General features: G+C 38.9%; 2 protein-coding genes across 2 annotated transcripts in view; both read left to right on the top strand.

Annotated features, from left to right (window-relative positions):
* Positions 1 to 16,680, top strand: part of LOC134210724 (nucleosome-remodeling factor subunit NURF301-like) — a 34,472-nt gene extending 17,792 nt beyond the window's left edge. Inside the window, exons 8-10 of the mRNA XM_062686962.1 lie at positions 15,398 to 15,830; positions 15,889 to 16,466; positions 16,525 to 16,680. Of these exons, the coding sequence (XP_062542946.1) occupies positions 15,398 to 15,830; positions 15,889 to 16,466; positions 16,525 to 16,671 (1,158 nt within the window). The 3' untranslated portion in view covers positions 16,672 to 16,680. The remainder of the gene's footprint in view (positions 1 to 15,397; positions 15,831 to 15,888; positions 16,467 to 16,524) is intronic.
* LOC134209186 (nucleosome-remodeling factor subunit NURF301-like) overlaps positions 1 to 17,583 on the top strand; it is a 130,961-nt gene extending 113,378 nt beyond the window's left edge. Inside the window, 1 exon segment of the mRNA XM_062685169.1 lies at positions 17,551 to 17,583. Within this exon segment, the coding sequence (XP_062541153.1) occupies positions 17,551 to 17,583 (33 nt within the window).
* Positions 17,584 to 18,635: the final 1,052 nt, after the last annotated feature.

The following is an 18,635-nucleotide window of genomic DNA, read 5'->3' as shown; positions in this document are numbered from 1 at the left end:
TTTGTTTCATTAGAATGTTGCAAATGAAACTACGCAACAACAATAAACGAAATTAGGCACCATAATTACTCTCATATACCTAATTTCACTCACAAAGCGAAAGTCTAAATAAACACAAAATACACAAGGGGCTGTCCACAAACCACGTAGACCGAAATTTCACATTTTCAAACCCCCCTCCCCCCTGGTAGACTTTCGTAGACTTTTCCGAAACCCCTCCCCCACCCCCTTGAAGTCTACGTAGACTTTTCCATATTTTACAAAATATCATATGTGATTGGACAATCAAAATCGAAATCAAATTTAATCCTCTGTTCTGTCTACAGCTCCTGAAACCAAATCTCAAAGTTAATCAATTTTTCTGTTGAATTCGACTCCTCTACCGCTACCAATACTTTTGCATCGGCGCGCCACAGCTAAAAGTCTCACGCATCTGAACTATAATTCTCCACGCCGGTTCTAGTTTGTCGAAAACTTCGAAAAATTTCGTTTTTAAATTCCGAGAATGTCAAGTCTACATTCCAATAAGTTTTTCGTGGAAATTTTCGTAGAAGATCCCGATTAATAATCTTCAAAGCTTCTCGGTAATATTTAAAAGAACTCTCCGTGAAAATTCCGATGCTTTTCTTGAAAATTCCATGCAATATCCCATTAAATAGTCATCCGTTGAAATCGAAAGAATTTCCTTATAAATTCCAAAACTATTCCCGTGATTATTCTGAGTAAATTTCCGTGAAAGCTTGGAATTATTTCCCGAGATAATTTTAAGTTTAAATGGGCATTCCGAAATATTTCCCATGGAATTTTTAAATGGTTTCCTACATTCTTGCAGATTTGGAACAAATTTTTGAAGAAATTGGAAAAAAAATCCTACAACAAAATGTCTATAAGACTAATCCGAATATTTTGCGGTGGAAATTATATAGAGAATTTTCAGTTGTAATTTTGATGAGTTTCTCGTAAAAAATTCGAATAATTTTTTATAAAAATACAAAAGCTTTCTTACAAAAATTGCAATTTTTTGCGGAAACTTAAAGAGTTTTTGATGAGAAATTCAAATAATTTCTCGTGGAAATTTTCAATGGTTACTCTAAAAATTCCGAAGATTTTCCATTGATTGTGAGCGTAATATGATGGTCCTGGCTGTTTCAAAGTGTTACGTAATAAGCTTTCATCGAAGTGCCGAAACCGTGGTTTTCGATTATAGTATCGCAGGAAGAATTTTACAACGTGTGAATCATGTTAAAGATCTAGGCCAACACGACGGATGACAGGCTAACTTTCAGACGTCATTTTTCAACTACGATCGACAAAGCGCATCGCTAGCTTGGTTTTATTTTTAAAATCTCAAATGAATTCCGCAATCCTTTATGCTACAAAACCTTATACTGCTCATTGGTACGCTCTCAACTCGAATTTGCTTCTGCTGTCTGGAATCCATATCAAGCTATTTGGACTGCTGTGCAATGCAAGTTCGTACGATATGCCCTGCGCCATCTCCCATGGACGGACCCGCTGAATTTACCACCGTATGCTGATCGCTGTAGTCTGCTGGGGCTAGATACTCTTGATAAGCGGAGAAATGTGGCGCAAGCCGTTTTCATCGCCAAACTTCTGTTATTCGAGTACAACGTGCCAGATTTGTTGGCAAAAATTCTATTGTATGCACCCTCACCATCCCTTCGACCTCGAGATTTGCTCTTCGAAGAAAGGCTTAACACCAATTATGCTGCCAATAGCTACATTGTCGCTATGATCCGTCATTTCAACGAGATGTCGGACCAATTTGACTTCAACATCAGTTCATCCGCGTTTCGTCAACGGCTAAACAGATATTTTATCAACTGACCTTTAGTTTAAGTTTTCATGTAGACGACACAGTCAGATGAAATAAGCAAAATAAATAAATAAATTAGTCCAAAGAATTCCGCATTAGTACTTCCGAAGAAATTTCGTGAAGTATACGAAGAATTTCCCATGGATATTTCGAAAAATTTCGCTTATTCATCCAAAGAATTCTCCGCGAACATTCCGAAGAATTTCCGAAATTAAGAAAAATTTCCTGGGAACTTCCCAGAAGATTTGAAGGGTTTCTCGTGGAAATTTCGTGGAATTTCCTGTTGAAGTGCGACATATTTTTTTTCGTGAGAATTATAAAGAATCACTCTAAAGACGTTTCCGACGAAAATCAAAAGATATTCTAGTAGAATCAGCAATAAAATCCAAGTGGAAATTTTGAAATTTTTTCAAATTTTTTTTATAGAATACTTCGGAGAATTTTCCTGCTCAACACAGAAGAATATCCTGGGGAAATCCATATAGTTTTAAGCCATAGTTCAGACTATTACATCAGTGAAACTCATTAGATTTTTCTAGAGAAATAAAAGAGATTATTTCAATAAAGTCTTGCAAAAAAATTTGGGAAGATCCTTAAAAAAAATCAAACAATAGTGAACCTTGCACATAGCTGCTTTATCAATCGTTTTTCTAAAAAAAGTCTACGTACACTTTTTGTAAACCCCCCCGTCCCCCTTCGTAGACTAACGTAGACTACAGTGACTATAATAACAGTGTCGTCAAGTGTCAGAATTGGAACAGAATCGGCTGTCAGTTCCATACAAATGCGCGTTCCAAATGAGCAGGAGACCTGTCAAACGTGACACACGACGTTACTCTTCTTATAGGACTCTAACGTAGACTTTTTCGAAACCCCTCCCTCCCCCTCAAGAGTCTACGTGGTTTATGGACAGCCCCTAAAATTTTACACTTTTCAATAGTAATGACGAATAAACATATCCAACAGAGCATAATGGATACAAATATTTCCAAAAAGTAGCCAGTTTTGTACAGTAAAATCATTTGTTTACTTGGGTCATGTTCTTCTTCGCTGTGCTAAGCACAAGCAAATATGGCGGTCGATGGGAGGATCAAATTGAAATAATTTTATTTGGTGTACTAAACCAAGTTTGTTTTTCGTGAATTTTTTCGTGAAAAACATTCAACAACAATAATATTTTGTAATCCTCCAGATTTTTCAATTTTGACTGGTACTTAAAAATTGAAAAAAATAAATGATTTTATAATGCACGAAGTTAAGGCGCGCGCGAAATTAGGGCACATTACGGTACTACTTGTAGCTTTTATTGATCATTGTACGTGTTAGAAAAGGAGACCGTGAATTTTTTTTTTAAATGGGAAGAATATTATACTCTCTATAATAGAGATGATCGACGAATTAACACACGTTAGCCGATATTACCGATTGGTTACTGATGAATTCAATCCCTATTCCTACTGTTTGTTTATTTGAGACGTCATTATGTCGGCGCAAAGGAACCGAATAGGTGTTGCGTCGTGCATGAGCATGAGTATGAGCATTATGACCGCACAATTCGCAGTTGCTACCACTCCGTGTTTGACTGAACTTGCGAAATTGTACAGAGAACACAATAAATGGGGCTTGGGATTTAGCTACCCATTCTCAATGTACACGTTTCGGGAGCTTAAGTATTTAAAGTCAAAACGGCACCGGGCACGTCCTTAAGGTCATATAGGAAGGAAAGGATTGTTAGTCCAACTCTCGTTGCTACTAGTGACCGAGTATACCTCTGCATCTCCACGATTGACTTGGGATAGGATATCGTTTTAGTTACAAAGGATAATTTATCTGGACGCACGCCCGCTGGCATATGAAAACTGAGGAGAATCGTGTTTTGGACGATCGAACGGAAGCGCAGTACTCTTTACTCACTTGCTCGATGGCTACTGCAAACTATCAAAGATCCATCGAAGAAGCCATCGAACACAACATAGATGTTTTATTATTTTCCCGACGACTAAAACACGCACCGCACTTACTTGCTCGATGGCTACTCTGCCGCGATTCACATCAGAGTCCCATGTCAATTTTTGACAATTTTGATTTCCTTCCAGAAATAAGCTTAAAATGACCTCATCTTTTAGAAAAAACTAATTAAATAATTGGCTTTGTTCTAGAAATTTGAAAATCAAATCCCACTTGTGTTGTCCCATCTTGCTATTTATTCGCATTTCAGTTACATTCCAGATTTTAATAAACTTTTGCATAAAATAAATATAATTATTGTTCATTTAATGGTTTTATGGCAATGTATACAGATAAAGAATATTATGCCAAACTTCCAGAACGATTGCAAGTTTTATCAATTTATTAGTTTTTTTTGTATTTCTCCATGTAAAATGAATTTGAAAACTTCAACGGTTTATTACTCAAGTTAAAGAAAACTGACATGGGACGCTTATGCGAATAGGGGCAGTACTGCAAACTCACCCGTACAAAGTACCTAGCACAAAATTTCGGTAACCGGCCGATCGATTTGCTTTCCACACAATTTATGGATGGTTCTCCCAACAGCTGATGCAACTCGTGGTTCATTCGCCTCCTCCACGTACCGTCCGCCATCTGCACCCCACCATAGATGGTATGCAACACTTTCCTTTCGAAAACTCCCAGTGCGCGTTGGTCCTCCACGAGCATCGTCCAGGTCTCGTGTCCGTAGAGAACTACCGGTCTTATAAGCGTTTTGTAGATAGTCAGTTTGGTACGGCGGCGAACTCTATTCGAACGGAGCGTCTTGCGGAGTCCAAAGTACGTACGATTTCCAGCCACTATGCGTCTCCGAATTTCTCTGCTGGTATCGTTATCGGCGGTCACCAGTGAGCCCAAGTACACGAATTCTTCAACCACCTCGATTTCGTCACCACCGATAGAAACTCGCGGTGGGTGGCTCACGTTGACCTCTCTTGAGCCTCTTCCTATCATGTACTTCGACGTGTTGATGACTAGTCCAATCCGTTTTGCTTCGCTTTTCAGTCTGATGTAGGCTTCCTCCATCCTCTCAAAGTTACGTGCCATGATATCAATGTCGTCGGCGAAACCAAATAACTGGACGGACTTCGTGAAAATCGTACCACTCGTGTCAATCCCTGCCCTTCGTATTACTCCCTCCAAAGCGATGTTGAATAGCAGACACGAAAGACCATCACCTTGCCGTAACCCTCTACGCGTTTCGAAGGGACTCGAGAATGCCCCTGAAACTCGAACTACGCACATCACCCGATCCATCGTCGCCTTGATCAACCGTATCAGTTTATCCGGAAATCCGTTTTCGTGCATTAGCTGCCATAGCTGGTCCCGATCGATTGTATCATATGCGGCTTTGAAGTCGATAAATAGATGATGTGTGGGCACGTTGTATTCGCGGCATTTCTGCAATGCCTGACGTATGGCGAACACCTGGTCTGTGGTAGAGCGTTCACCCATAAATGCCGCCTGGTACTGCCCCACGAACTCTCTTGCAATTGGTGTTAGTCGGCGGCATATAATTTGGGAGAGTACCTTGTAGGCGGCGTTCAGCAATGTGATTGCGCGGTAGTTGCTACATTCCAGCTTATCGCCCTTTTTGTAGATGGGACACACGACACCTTCCATCCACTCCTGCGGCAGAACCTCATCCTCCCAAACCTTGGTAATCACCCAGTGCAGCGCTCTAGCCAGTGCTTCACCACCGTGTTTAAACAGCTCTCCTGGTAGTTGGTCAACTCCAGGGGCTTTGTTGTTTTTCAGCCGGCCGATCCCCTCCTGGATTTCCTGGAGATTCGGAGCCGGAAGTCGCATGTCCTGCGCGCGTGCTCCTAGATTCATTACCATACCGCCACCGTTGTCTGCCATATCGTCATTCAGGTGCTCTTCGTAGTGCTGCCGCCACCTTTGGATCACCTCACGCTCGTTCGTAAGAAGGTTCCCGTTTATGTCCTTACACATATCGGGCTGCGGCACGTGGCCCTTACATGAACGGTTCAACTTCTCATAGAATTTTCGTGCGTTATTAGCGCGGTACAGTTCCTCCGTCTCTTCACGGTCTCGATCTTCCTGCTGGCGCTTTTTCCTCCGGAAAATCGAGTTTTGTCTGTTCCGCGCCCGTTTGTATAGTGCCTCGTTCGCCCTCGTGCGGTGTTGCAGCAATCTTGCCCATGCTGCATTCTTCTCCTCAACTAACTGCTCGCATTCACCGTCATACCAGTCGTTTCTCTGATCCGGAGCCACCGTGCCTACCCGGATAAAAATGTACTACTGGTTCAATAGTGTAAACAATTGAATTACAATACAATGTACGGTATACAATAGGATACATTGTTTCTTGATGGTTGCACAGATTGTATCAACACTGAGGATACAATACATCAACATATTTCTTTAATGTAACAATAATTGCAATTGTTTTTGGAACGTTTTCGTACATAAGATTCATACATTGATAACTTTTGAAACGTTTCTTTACATTGCATATAAACTGTATAACAATATTTGCCTCATAGCGCCAAATATGCATTTTTCACTTTAAATTGTATTGTTGAACAGTAAAGCTGTCACAACTGAGAAATCAAAAATCGTATTGTTTTATTATACAAATACAATACAATCCATTGTATTTTGAACAGTTTTGTTCGGATATTTCAACAATATATTTACGATACACTCTATTGTTTGACAAAAGAAAGTGTATGAAAAAATCTCAGATTTTGTATAGTTACGATACTTAACAACCCGTACATTCTATTGCGAAAACTTCATTTACATTTGAGTAAATGGTTCATAACAATGCATTCTAATGTATTTCTATGGTTTCATTTACAATATAATCTATTGCCAACTTAATGTTACTAATAGTAGTGTTACAATAAATTGTATTGTTATTCTACTGTATTTTTTATTCGGGTAGTGCAGCGGTTGCGGTGCTTCCAATGGCGGATCGAATATCTCTCCAGTCATCTTCAAGAGATGCTGCGCCTAGCTGCTCTTCCGTTGGGAGTGCCACTTCCAGCTGCTGCGCGTAGTCTTGGGCTAGTCTACCGTCTTGTAGCCGCCCAATGTTAAGCCGCGGCGGACGACTCCGACGCGTGTTGATCACCGCACAAAGCAGAACTAAATTTCGCGGACCGGCCGATAGCTCTGCTTACTGGAGAAACACGACTGGATAAGTAACAAACTTTCACTTTCGAAACCGAATAGGTGGTGCAGTGACGAAGTTTTTTTTTTTCGTTTTCTCCATACGACGAGAATGACTATTGTCAACCTTGCCTATCGCTCTTCAGCACGCAGGTCCGGAGCCATTATCAACACCTGACTGCTGGTAGCGTTCTATTTAACTTGAGAGAGTTTAGTTCGTTATCGTAATTGGCCAGACCTAAGAACGGCCATACGCTAGAAGAAGAATGAACGCTGTCATTAAAGAAAAAGTAGAATCATGATGAAATTGCCACAGCAATGGGTGCGGCATTCCAAATAATTTCAAAAATTTCCGACCTATGGTGATCCAATCTTTTAACTGGCCGGGGTTCTGCCAAATTGCACAAAACAAAATTACTCATATTTTTAAACTAGTTTTCGTAAAGCAGATCCAAATGATCAAAAATTCAATCATTCAACCCCATAACTGAGGTTATCCTTCAACGATTCTATGATACTACCGCGAATGGTCACTATCCCGAATTTGATGAAACATGAAAAAAAAATGCACTCACTTTATCACTTTATTAGATTGCGTTTCAATAAATCACTAACTTGGGCCTATGGACCCTATTCCTGGCTCACTGCACAGAAAACTAAGGATTTATACTGCTTGGAAGCCGTAGGCTTATGATCGATAATTTAAAAAAAAAGTCTCCCATTTATTTCGCGCAATGCTAATTTTTCAACCATTTATTTCACTTCTAAATTGATCCAATAATCTTCTTCTATATAATAAAAATAAGTTGAGATTTCCTTCCTGACGATTTAATTCGCGAACGAGTTGACCGATTTGCAAGATTTTTCCCTAATCGATTCGTTTTGGGATCCTCAAAAAGTTGGTGACTTCAACGGCGAAATGTTCAAAATCATTAGAATACAATTTTGGGTCCACTTGAGGAAAACAAAATAAACGCATGGAAATTGATTTAGAGTGCGGTGCTGCAAATTGTTCATTGTGACATTTGCAATATCCGGGCAAAGCTGTTTTTCTCGCTAGTAGAAAATGAAAATGGCTCTGAACATTTGCTCTTCGTTGCTACACCACTGAGCCGAAGTGAGTCTTTCCACTTTTACAAAACGTATTATATAAACACCTACCTGAAAATCATCACAGTTCTCGTTCAAAGTGAGCGATTGTTCATTTGAATTTTGGATTAGGCGCCGCTTCTTAATTTCTAAGGGAAGTAGAAAAGAAACGGAATTAAAATTAAAAATAAGGAGATATTCACGGTTGTTCAACCACAGGAAAGCTAATGTCAATCAGCAAATCTTATTTTATCTCAATTTGAGGTTAAATAAGAATGCACAGCCAGTCATATTTTGTTAAACTACGTTCCTACGTGAATTTGAGAAAAAGTTTTTACGAACAGTAATTTTTCGAGTTTCGTATGCCTTACAAAAGGTTAAAACAGTTCTATATACACACAAAACGCGACGCGAGACTGAACACAACACTTATGGTTCTTACAAACGAAAAAGGATTTTAAAATTTACCTTTTTGTCGACCGGTTTCGGGCTCGATGTTGCCCATCTACAGGACGTGGTCCAACTGGTTACAAATGGGGACGATTACACTTTTGTACTTGGCACAGTACACGTCAAAAAGAGATGGCATTCACATTATTTTTTGTTTCGTCAAGTTGAAAAGGGATGATGATATTGGCGCTTCATCTTCGTTCATTAGCGGCTGTTTAACGGTGGCAATGTACAAGGACTCCCAGGCGTTACGTTGAGAATACTTTCGAACGCATTTTATAAGCTTGGCTTGCTTCCAATCTATAGTGTGGTTCTGGTCACTAGTGTGTGCTGCCAAGCACGAGTCATGGAACCTGTCGTTGTCAACTGCGTTCTTATGTTCTTTTAAACGAACCTTCAGTTTTCGGCGTGTTTGACCAATATACACTGCAGGGCAGTCTTGGCATGGAATTTCGTATATGCCATACATTTTTTCCCTCGGAATCGTATCTTTTAAAGCACATAAACGATCCTTCAAAGTGTTCCCACTTTTATAGACTGCCTGGAAACCATGCTGCTTTAGGGTAGCCTGAACAGCGTTTGTCACCTTCGGGTAAAAGGGTAAGCTAATTCTTCTAACCTCTTCCTTTTCGGGCTGAAGTTTAGTCGTTTAGTGGCGTTCTGACGGTGCTTTTTCCTTTCGTGTTTTTTGAGGATTTTACGAACGAATTCGTCATCGTATCCGTTCAACCTAGCTACTTCGTGGATCTTCTTTTTCTCCGCTTCAAAATCTATCTTCTCCATGATTCTCCATGGTATGATGAACAACCGGTGCGCCATCGAGTGAAAAGCGGCTTGTTTTTGTGCACCAAAATGGTTTGATTCCGATACAATATACTGATCGGTAGATGTGGGTTTACGGTAAGTTCTATATAATACAGTCATGGAACGGACTTACCATATTTGCAGCTCAAATTTTAGGTAATTCCGCACTATCGAAACTTAGTTTTTCGGCAGACCATATCCTTGATTCAACTGTACAGCACCTTTCCAATCCTCCAGAATGCAAAGTACGGGCCTGAAGTTTCATCCAGCTATAATTCTCCAGAGTACAGAGGAAAAAAATTTCCGGAGAAATCTTGGAATTCCTCAAATGTCTCATATATCCTGAGTGCAAATTTCTCCGGAAATCTTGAGACAATTACTAAATTTTGTTTTCTGTAAAAATAATTGTAGTAATATATGAATACATTCGATTCTTTTTCTCTACACGGGGGATGCGTTTCGTGTAAAACAAGTTTTCAGTTCAAAATTCGATAATCCGTGTAAAAAAAGTTTTATGATTTCTCGACGAATCATGCAAAATAGAGCAACTTTGCAAAAATTTTGTATGAGATTTTTTTTATGCGGCCGTGCAAAAACAGAATCGAGTGTATGAAAATTGAAAATTTCGACAATATTATGATTAATATGGTGCGTGTGTTGTTGTCACCCTTAGCTGTATCCAGCAAAAGCTGTAATTATTATTGAGGCTATATTGAGGCTTCTGACTGTCCCCACTCAACTGCATTAAATTCATCAACATGGCCGAAAAGAATCCGATGCATAGAGTTTATGGAGTTCTCAAACACAACGTGAAGGCCTGTAATCTGAAAAAGTGACGTATACGCCATTTTCCGAAAAGGGTGTTGACCCTTTATAATATGGGGCACACACTTGTGGTATTCGTACCATGGTACAAGGCGACAAGAAAATAATTTCAAGGCTATCTCATTTCAAGATTTTTGTACCATGGTATGAATACCACAAGTGTGTCACCCATGTAAGGCAGACGAATCTAAAAAATAAATTAACAAAAACAACAATGGGACACAATGTTGACATGGTATTAAACTGTATGTTTGTTATACATTAAACAGTTCAGAAACATTGAAAAATTGGTGGCAATATAGTTGCCACTGCCCGGCTAACGGGAAAACAGGCAACAAAAAATAAATAAAAGATTTTTAAAAATTAGGTTTTACGTAAAACCAGTTAAATCAAGGCACGTGACTTTTTTTGGTTAAGAGTCCTAGTCGGAAAACGCATTAGAAGTGAAAAAAAAATGCGCTTTTGTTCCCAGAGGGGGGGACCCTTGGGAAAAAAACTCAATTTCGTCAAAAATCCAAAAATCAAATATACAGAAAGGTGAAGCTTTTTTCACGCTAATCACGTAATAATCTAACACAGGAGATTCAAAATAATTAATACCAACGAGAAAAAATATATGTTTGTCGTTTTTTTAACGAATTATAACTGAAAATCTTTCTTCCACTCGAAACTTACGATTCTGTTACTTACTGTTCTCAAATTAACATTTCATTTTTTTTATGGCTCAAATTCATCAGGGGGGTTACTAGGAAGCAAATAAAGCCACTACATGGGAAATAATAAGTAGAGCTCTTGTTGATAAATAGAAAAACATATAATTTGTTGGTGGCAATATAGTTGCCACTGCCTTATAAAGGGTTAACGAGTACTGCCCATCGAGCTCTTTAACAGAAAAATGGAAAACATGCATGTTGTAAAATGGCTGTTACGTCACTTTTCCAGATTACGGCAGTGTCCGTTTGATCTATCGTGCTTTATTTTGTTACACGTTAATGTTTTTTTTCTTGTGACTTACTCATAATGTAAGTTCGGTTTTGGGAAATTTTGAGAGATCGGAGAATTTCTTCTGAAAATTCGAAATAATTTCTCGTGGAAATTTTGGAAATATTTCTTTACAATTCAGGATCTTCCGTGCTCATTTTGAAAAAAAAAGCTATGAAAATTTGGATGAAATTTGAAAGAATTTTCTGCGATTTTGAAGTAGACCTTTCAAAGAAATTATTAAGAATTTCCCTTGGGAAATCGAAAGTCTTTCCTTCGTCGCGCTCTTTGTGCATAGCTTTTAAATTTATGAATTTTCCAAAATTACTCTGTATGGGGCAATATGGGCATACCTGCAGAGAGCAAGATATTTGGCATTAATATGCGAACAAGTTCAAATTTTAGTTGCCGAATACAATAATATTATCATCTATGTTAGATTCACATAATTACAATAAATTACAACACCGTGTTACTGCGATAGGAACAGAAAAAATGATCATTGCCCAATTGAAATGTGTCTGTGCAAATAAAAGATATTTTAGTTACTAGATAAAGATTGTCGCTACGGTTCCCTTTGTTCTGCTGTCCGAAACATGTGTGGTACATACCTGTCAAATCGTATGGATTTTCCTTCTTTGACATTTAGCTCCCCTATCCTCGCCAGCAAAAGATGTTTCGGACAGCGACGACAGCGACAATCTTTATCTAGTAACTAAAATATCTTTTGTGCAAATGGTGAAAAGTGGCAAATCGATTCGGTTCGCTGTTTTATACACTCCCTATCTTATTCCGGGCGGGGTGGTTTAAAAGATGGAAGCATTCACTCTTTTGCATTATTCCAGACAAGCAGGTCTTCTTCTTCTTATTATTAGCATTACATCCCCACACTGGGCCAGAGCCGCCTCGCAGTTTAGTGTTCATTAAGCACTTCCATAGTTATTAACTGCGAGGTTTCAAAGCCAAGTTCCATTTTTGCATTTGTATATCATGAGGCTATAACACGATGATACTTTTATGCCCATGGAAGTCGAGACAAAATTTCCTAGACTGGCACCGGGAGTGGAACTCAGCCACCCTCAGCATAGTATTGCTTTGTAGCCGCGCGTCTTACCGCACGGCTAAGCAGGTGCTTGTCCTTTTTTGCATAAGTTCTGGAAAATGCGCGCATTGAACGGTATGAAGCACCCGTTTTGGACAAAAATAAACTTTGAACGTTTTAACCGCAACAAATTTAGTATACCGCCGGAAATAAGTATAAAGACAAGCACGATTTTCATACATTTTCATCATGATTGATGATCGATATCTCGATTCGTAGCGATTCGATTTGGCTGAAATTTTACTAGGCACCTGTTTTTAACTTGAACTTTCGATCTTTGAGTAAATTGTATACATCTCTGTTGATTTTGACCTCAAAATCTGGAAATAATTATAAAGACACCACTTTTTTATATGGAGCTCCATACAACGGAACTGTCTTTATAATTATTTCCAACAGAAACGTGTATAAGCAGAATATATGCATAAATTGAACTATCATTGACTAAAAATTCAAGTCATTTTAGGCTTGTTGGCAAAAAATCAGCCCAGTCGAATCGCTAAGAATCGAGATATTGCCTCCCAATATGGCCATTTTGTATGGAAACCGAGCTTGTCTTTAAGGTACACCGGGGCAAGTTGAAATGCGGGGTAAGTTGAAACAGAAGCTGTAATTCAGAAAGGAAATGATCGAATGTTCTGATATTTTTTTTCAACAAACTACTCGCCTAAACGCATCTTCTGACTGCCATTCCCGAAAGATTGCAGTTTTCAAAAGGAATCCCTGCCATTGTTTATTTTTCGCCCTTTGCAAAATCCAAACTAACTATTTGACGTGCCAATGAAACAGGTCTCAAAACGATGTTTGGAAGAGTTTTTTCATCAAATTTTCACGGGAGGTAATCATTCAATGTTGAATAAGCATAATGATTATGAAAAATCAATGAAAGACCCGTTTTAATTCTTGTATTTTGGTTGTTTGATATTGCTCTGCATGCTCAACTCATCGGGGCAAATAGAAATGCGTGGTGCGGGGTAAGTTGAAACAACGATTGAAAACGTCACCCTCGCAATTAAAAGTTTTTTTTTTCCAAAATTCAACATGGTCCGTAAATACATTCAAAAACATAAATTTGTAAAAACATGCAATCTTCTGAACATAAATTTAATTAATTTCCGCCCATTCTGTCATGAATGCAACCTTTCTACAATCTCCACTAGAATGAAAAGGGGTCATGTTTAAACTGCAGTTTTGAGATTCTTAATCTTCTGAGCACTGACTCTCAGAAAATAAAACATAGAGTATGTAAACATTTCGTTAACTCCTCCTTTCACTTTCCCAGCTGCCTATTTCTCCAATCGAAGAGTTTATGAGAGATATGATAGCTGGAATTAATGTGCATTTATGAAGAAGCCACAACAGAATTAATCAACTGCGCAATATACAAGTGAACCAAATAATGAAGCATTCTGAATAGTAATCCGAGTGGTCACCAGTAGGAGAAAATCAATTTGATAAATTTTCAGCGTAGTGCGTTCTCTAGAATTTGGTCTCTGAAAATACGCTTGTGACTTTGTTGTTGTGGTGACCGGTGCCTCGTTTAATATGTGCGCTACATCATATTGATATATCTTATGTCCCATCTATGAAGTACACTCATGTGAGCCCCACTAGCTTAGTAGTAGTGCAACAGCAAGTCCATGCTATGCAACGCAGTTAAACTGAAGTCAGTCTAGTATACACCTTCGTGCTTGATGCACGCGAATACCACAGTTGTACACTGCCCTTATTCGCATAAAAGTCTCATGTCACTCTCGCCGACTTGAGTAATATGCCGTTGAATTGATCAAACTTGTTTTACATGGAGAAATACAAAAAATCTAATAAATTGAAAAAAAAAAATGGTATCTTTCCAAAAAATTGATATATTCTTTATCCGTATTTATTGCTGTGGAACAAATAGATGGACCATACTTAAGTTTATTTTTTTGTGTGAAAGAGCATCAAAATCTGGAATGTAATTTTTATGCGAGTAAATATCAATATTAGACAACGAAAGTGGGATTCGTTTTCAAATTTGTAGAACAAAGCCTACTATCTTATCAGTATTTCTTAAACAGGAGACAATTTTAAGCTAATTTCTGAAAGAAAATCAATATCGTCAAAAACTTACATGGGACTCTTATGTGAATCCTGGCAGTATTATAGTCCCCTCGTGCTTCTTGAGTCTCACTGAATACATACATTTTGTTATTAATACCGCAAAATTAGCTTGTGTCTGTATATAACGCAGTATTCAAACTTGCCCCGATACGCGGGGCAAGTTGAAACGATGCATATAAAAAAATAATAAAAATATAAAAAATATTCATAAAAAAGTTTGTTAAGGTTGTTTATTTTTTATGTATAATATTTGGCCCGAACTGGCAAACAGCGCAAACGGATTCAAAATATATCAAAGGGTGATTTTTTTACAGCATTTCGAATTTCAACTTTCTTACCTTTTTCGCTTCTTTTTATCAACTTATAAACCAACTCTACTTACTACATAGATACAAATCATAAATAATATAGATATAATTTGATTAGTTTTTTGGTGGTTCGAAAATAATGAGCAGAGTTTTCACGCATTCAGTGGAGTATAAGCTTGCTTATCAGAAATTTCTCTGAAAGAATAAATTAAGTATCCAGCCTTTTATAAGCACTGTTCATCATAATTCATCATTTGCTCACTGCAAACACTCATCTGATAGGCACGATTTTCGTTTATTTTCCAAGGCTAGCTATAGAGAATAGTATATTCCAAATTATTATACAGTTTCTGTAAGGTTCTTATGCAAAACTGTATTAAAATCTGCCATCCACTGCACAATGGAAGAAAATTGTCCATAAAGCGAATCAATTCAATATCTCGGTTCGGTACGGGCGATCGACACAAATCGTAGAACTTTCAAGGGAATCGTGCAAAGGTGGATAAGTTCACTGCACGAAGCTGCAAGACCTCGTTTTACCCCGTATAATACGTCTGATTTTAGTCATTCCAAATTTTTTGAAAATATTTTTTTTTCGATTTTATCACATTTCCTATTTTATTACCCCAAATTCACCAGGGGGATTTGGTTGTCGATGTAGGCTGAGTTAATAGTTACTTCTACGCCACAGCTTGCCTAGCCTAATACAATACCGAATAACTCAACGTTTGTATTTGTGCCCTATAGGCCGATTCAACGGTTACAACGACAACGCCAACCATGGAGGATTCAGAACTTCCTGTTTCGGGTTCACTAACAACTACCATAAAAACGGCAGCCAGCACCAGCAGTAATGATAGCAAGCCCCAAATTTTGTCCAACATTGTTATCAACGGAAGTAACAATTCGGCCATTAATCCGATGGTTAAGAAAGAGTTGCAGAAAGTTCTCGCAAGTAACCTCAGTAAGCAAAATGTGATACGGATACAACCGCAGCAGCTGCTACCATGCCCGCAAGCACAACCGATGCATGTGGAGGAGCATCAATCGGAGCAGCCGAACCAACCACTGACAGAGGAAGCTGAAGCCGTGAAGGACGAAAATGTGCCCGAAGGGGATCCTAAAATAATCGACGGGAAGGATGACTCGTTTGTCTTGACGCCGGATTACATTCAACAAAGTAAGTTTCTTCGTTGGTCTCAGAAGTTTACACTACATGTGTTAATCTTTTATTTCAGCAATCAAAAACGCCTTGAAGCAAGAGAACCTTAACCCAGAAATAGAGGAAAAATTGCTTAACCTGCAGCGGTATCAAGAAAAGCAAATGAAAACGGATGATCGATCCGCAGCCATCGCCCTTCAGCACAATTACAGCAACTTGAGTTCGAACAGAGAACATCATCACAGCACACCAGTCAAGTCAAAGAAGCGACCCCACCGTGGCGAGGACGATGATGATGAATGGATGATGGATACACCGAAGCGACGACCAACCAAATCCGGTGGTAGCTCTCTTAGTTCTGTCGAGCGAAAAGTTCACCAGGGTGCTTCCAGGGATGGTGATGCACCCAGTTCCGCTAAGAAGCGGACGATCTCTCAAAATGATTCTACGGCGGCAGCTGCTGCTGCAGCAGCTGCGGCAGTGTTAGCTTCTGTTAGTGCTGAGTGTGCTGCAGCGAAGGAAATGTCAGTTCCGCTGGAAAGCACGGCTACTCCTATTCCCAATGCTCGCTCGGAAGCTGCTCGCAGGAGCAACGAGAAGCGCAAACAGCAGCAAGCTTTGTTGCAGCAACAACAGCGGCAGAACAAGTTGCAGGTATGTATATGGGTGTGTAAATGGTGGAATTTGTTACGCAGGATATACATTTTCCCAGGCTCAACTGAACCGCCACAAAGAACAACTGAAGAAAGACATTCTCAAGAAGCGATCTCATCTCGAACGGGAATTACAGGTACAAATTCAGAAGGAGCTGTCCGCTGAACTAGCAGCAAAGGTGCAAATCGGAACAGCAACAGGCTAAGCAGGAACACAGTGGAAGCAACATTCGGCGGCGGCGACTGCATCGACGCCCGCCGAGAAAGGAGCAAGTAAGAAGAGTACGTCATTATAGATATGTATATTGTTGGATTGTACACTCTTCCGTAGGATGATAAGTTTGTGTTAATTTCTACTGTTGAACTTATCACTAAAAGTAAAACGAAAGAATGCAAACAGTAATCAAATGAATCATATTACAGATCATCGCATCCCTCGAAGGAGAATCAGAAAACAACAGCAAAGCATGCACAAGGCTCGAGCAAGGCAGAAGCCGTCCAAATCGAGGCCAAGAAAGGATCCAGAAAGAAAGAGAAAATTTTATGCCTCTGTCGAACCCGTACGACGACACCAAGTAAGATCTGTCAGATTGTGTCCTCATTCAATAAAATAATTATTTAACAATTCGATGGTTCTACGTTGGTTGTGACCTGTGTATTGGTTCCACGGGGACTGCGTATCTCCGAAGAGCAGTCGAAGGAGATTGACGAGTTCGTGTGTAGTGAGTGCAAGCATGCTCGGAGACACAAGAATTGTATTGTCTACGAACAAACGAATCCCAGTAAGTTACTTATGAGTTTTATGCTCAGCAAACCTATAACAAGTTTTCTTCTACAGATTCTACATATGCTGTGATAAATGCCAGGACTGGTTCCACGGGCGTTGCGTGGAATCCTGCAGAGTGAAGCTGAGTACATTGATGAGTCATTTGCAACTGTCAGATCAACAATTCGGTCAATTTTGCTAACATGAAATCGTTGAGTGTAAAAGAGTTTGACAATTTGAAAAGTTGATCAAGCAAATCCAGGTAATTGCCTAGTTGAAATAATAAGACATAAATTGAATATATGGCTTTTCTTTGCAGCATCATAAAAGCGCATTTTCATGGAACCGTTGATCCGGACGAAGCACCTGACTATTATCGTGTAATCAAGGAACCGATGGGTAAGCATTGTCTTGTTTGGCTCTGAACCGCAAGTAAGTCATATTATCTCTACCCCAAACAGATCTCCAAAAGTGGAAAATAAAGTGAATAGCAAAACCTACAACACCCTGTCGAGTTTATCGGTGATATGACCAAAATATTCGACAACTGCCGATACTACAATCCAAAAGAGTCGCAGTTCTACGGTGTGCGAGGTTTAGAGTCGTTCTTTGTAAAAGATAAAGTTTTTCCGGAAAATTTGGTGGGAAGAAATCGCCGGAACGAGTTCTACGTCGACCACGGTGTAGGAAATGAAGGAAGGATAGTTGGAATTCGCTTTTCCAAGCACAATAAAGTTTGAAGGTTTTTCTTTTCATTTGATTTATCATTGTACCTTTGTAACTATTCCACACTGAGGCAATACACAAACCGTATAGATTTCCTAAGTAGGTATCAGTTTTTCATCTTAATCTCTATTATAGTTCTAGATGGATATATTTTTAGAATTAAACCAAACAAGTTTCTGTAGAGCGTTCACGAATTTCAACTGTACATAAGCAATGCTATTGTGAAATATAATCGAGCTATGAATTATAATCCCAACCTCATCGGGAATCCTGTTCCTTGCTGATGGAGGTGTAATAAATTCATTGGAAATAAAATGTACAGTTCTCCAAATGCCTTCTCCAAACACGACAAATATTCACACTCTTTCATTGGAATGGAATGCAGATAAATTGTTATCACTTTCTTCATATTATGTTTGACTTAGTGCTGTTCTATGCTTTCCTCCAAAAATGTAAATACTAGATTATAAAATTGATTGTTGTTAAAAGTTGTTGAAGAAATACACTTATTTAGAAAAGTGCACATTTTTATCAGTCAATGAATTCTCTCACGCATGTTTTAATCACTGATAGTTCAGAACTGTGAAAGTACAAGATATTTTGTACATTTTCCTGTTTTAACCATTCAAATTTATATGGGATGAAGGGGTTTTTGTGTTTGGCTGTATTGCGATATTT

Source organism: Armigeres subalbatus, chromosome 2 (genome assembly GCF_024139115.2).
Source record: "Armigeres subalbatus isolate Guangzhou_Male chromosome 2, GZ_Asu_2, whole genome shotgun sequence".
Taxonomy (NCBI): domain Eukaryota; kingdom Metazoa; phylum Arthropoda; class Insecta; order Diptera; family Culicidae; genus Armigeres; species Armigeres subalbatus.
Note: the sequence above shows the minus strand (reverse complement) of the source record. Positions and strands in the feature narration are given on the sequence as shown.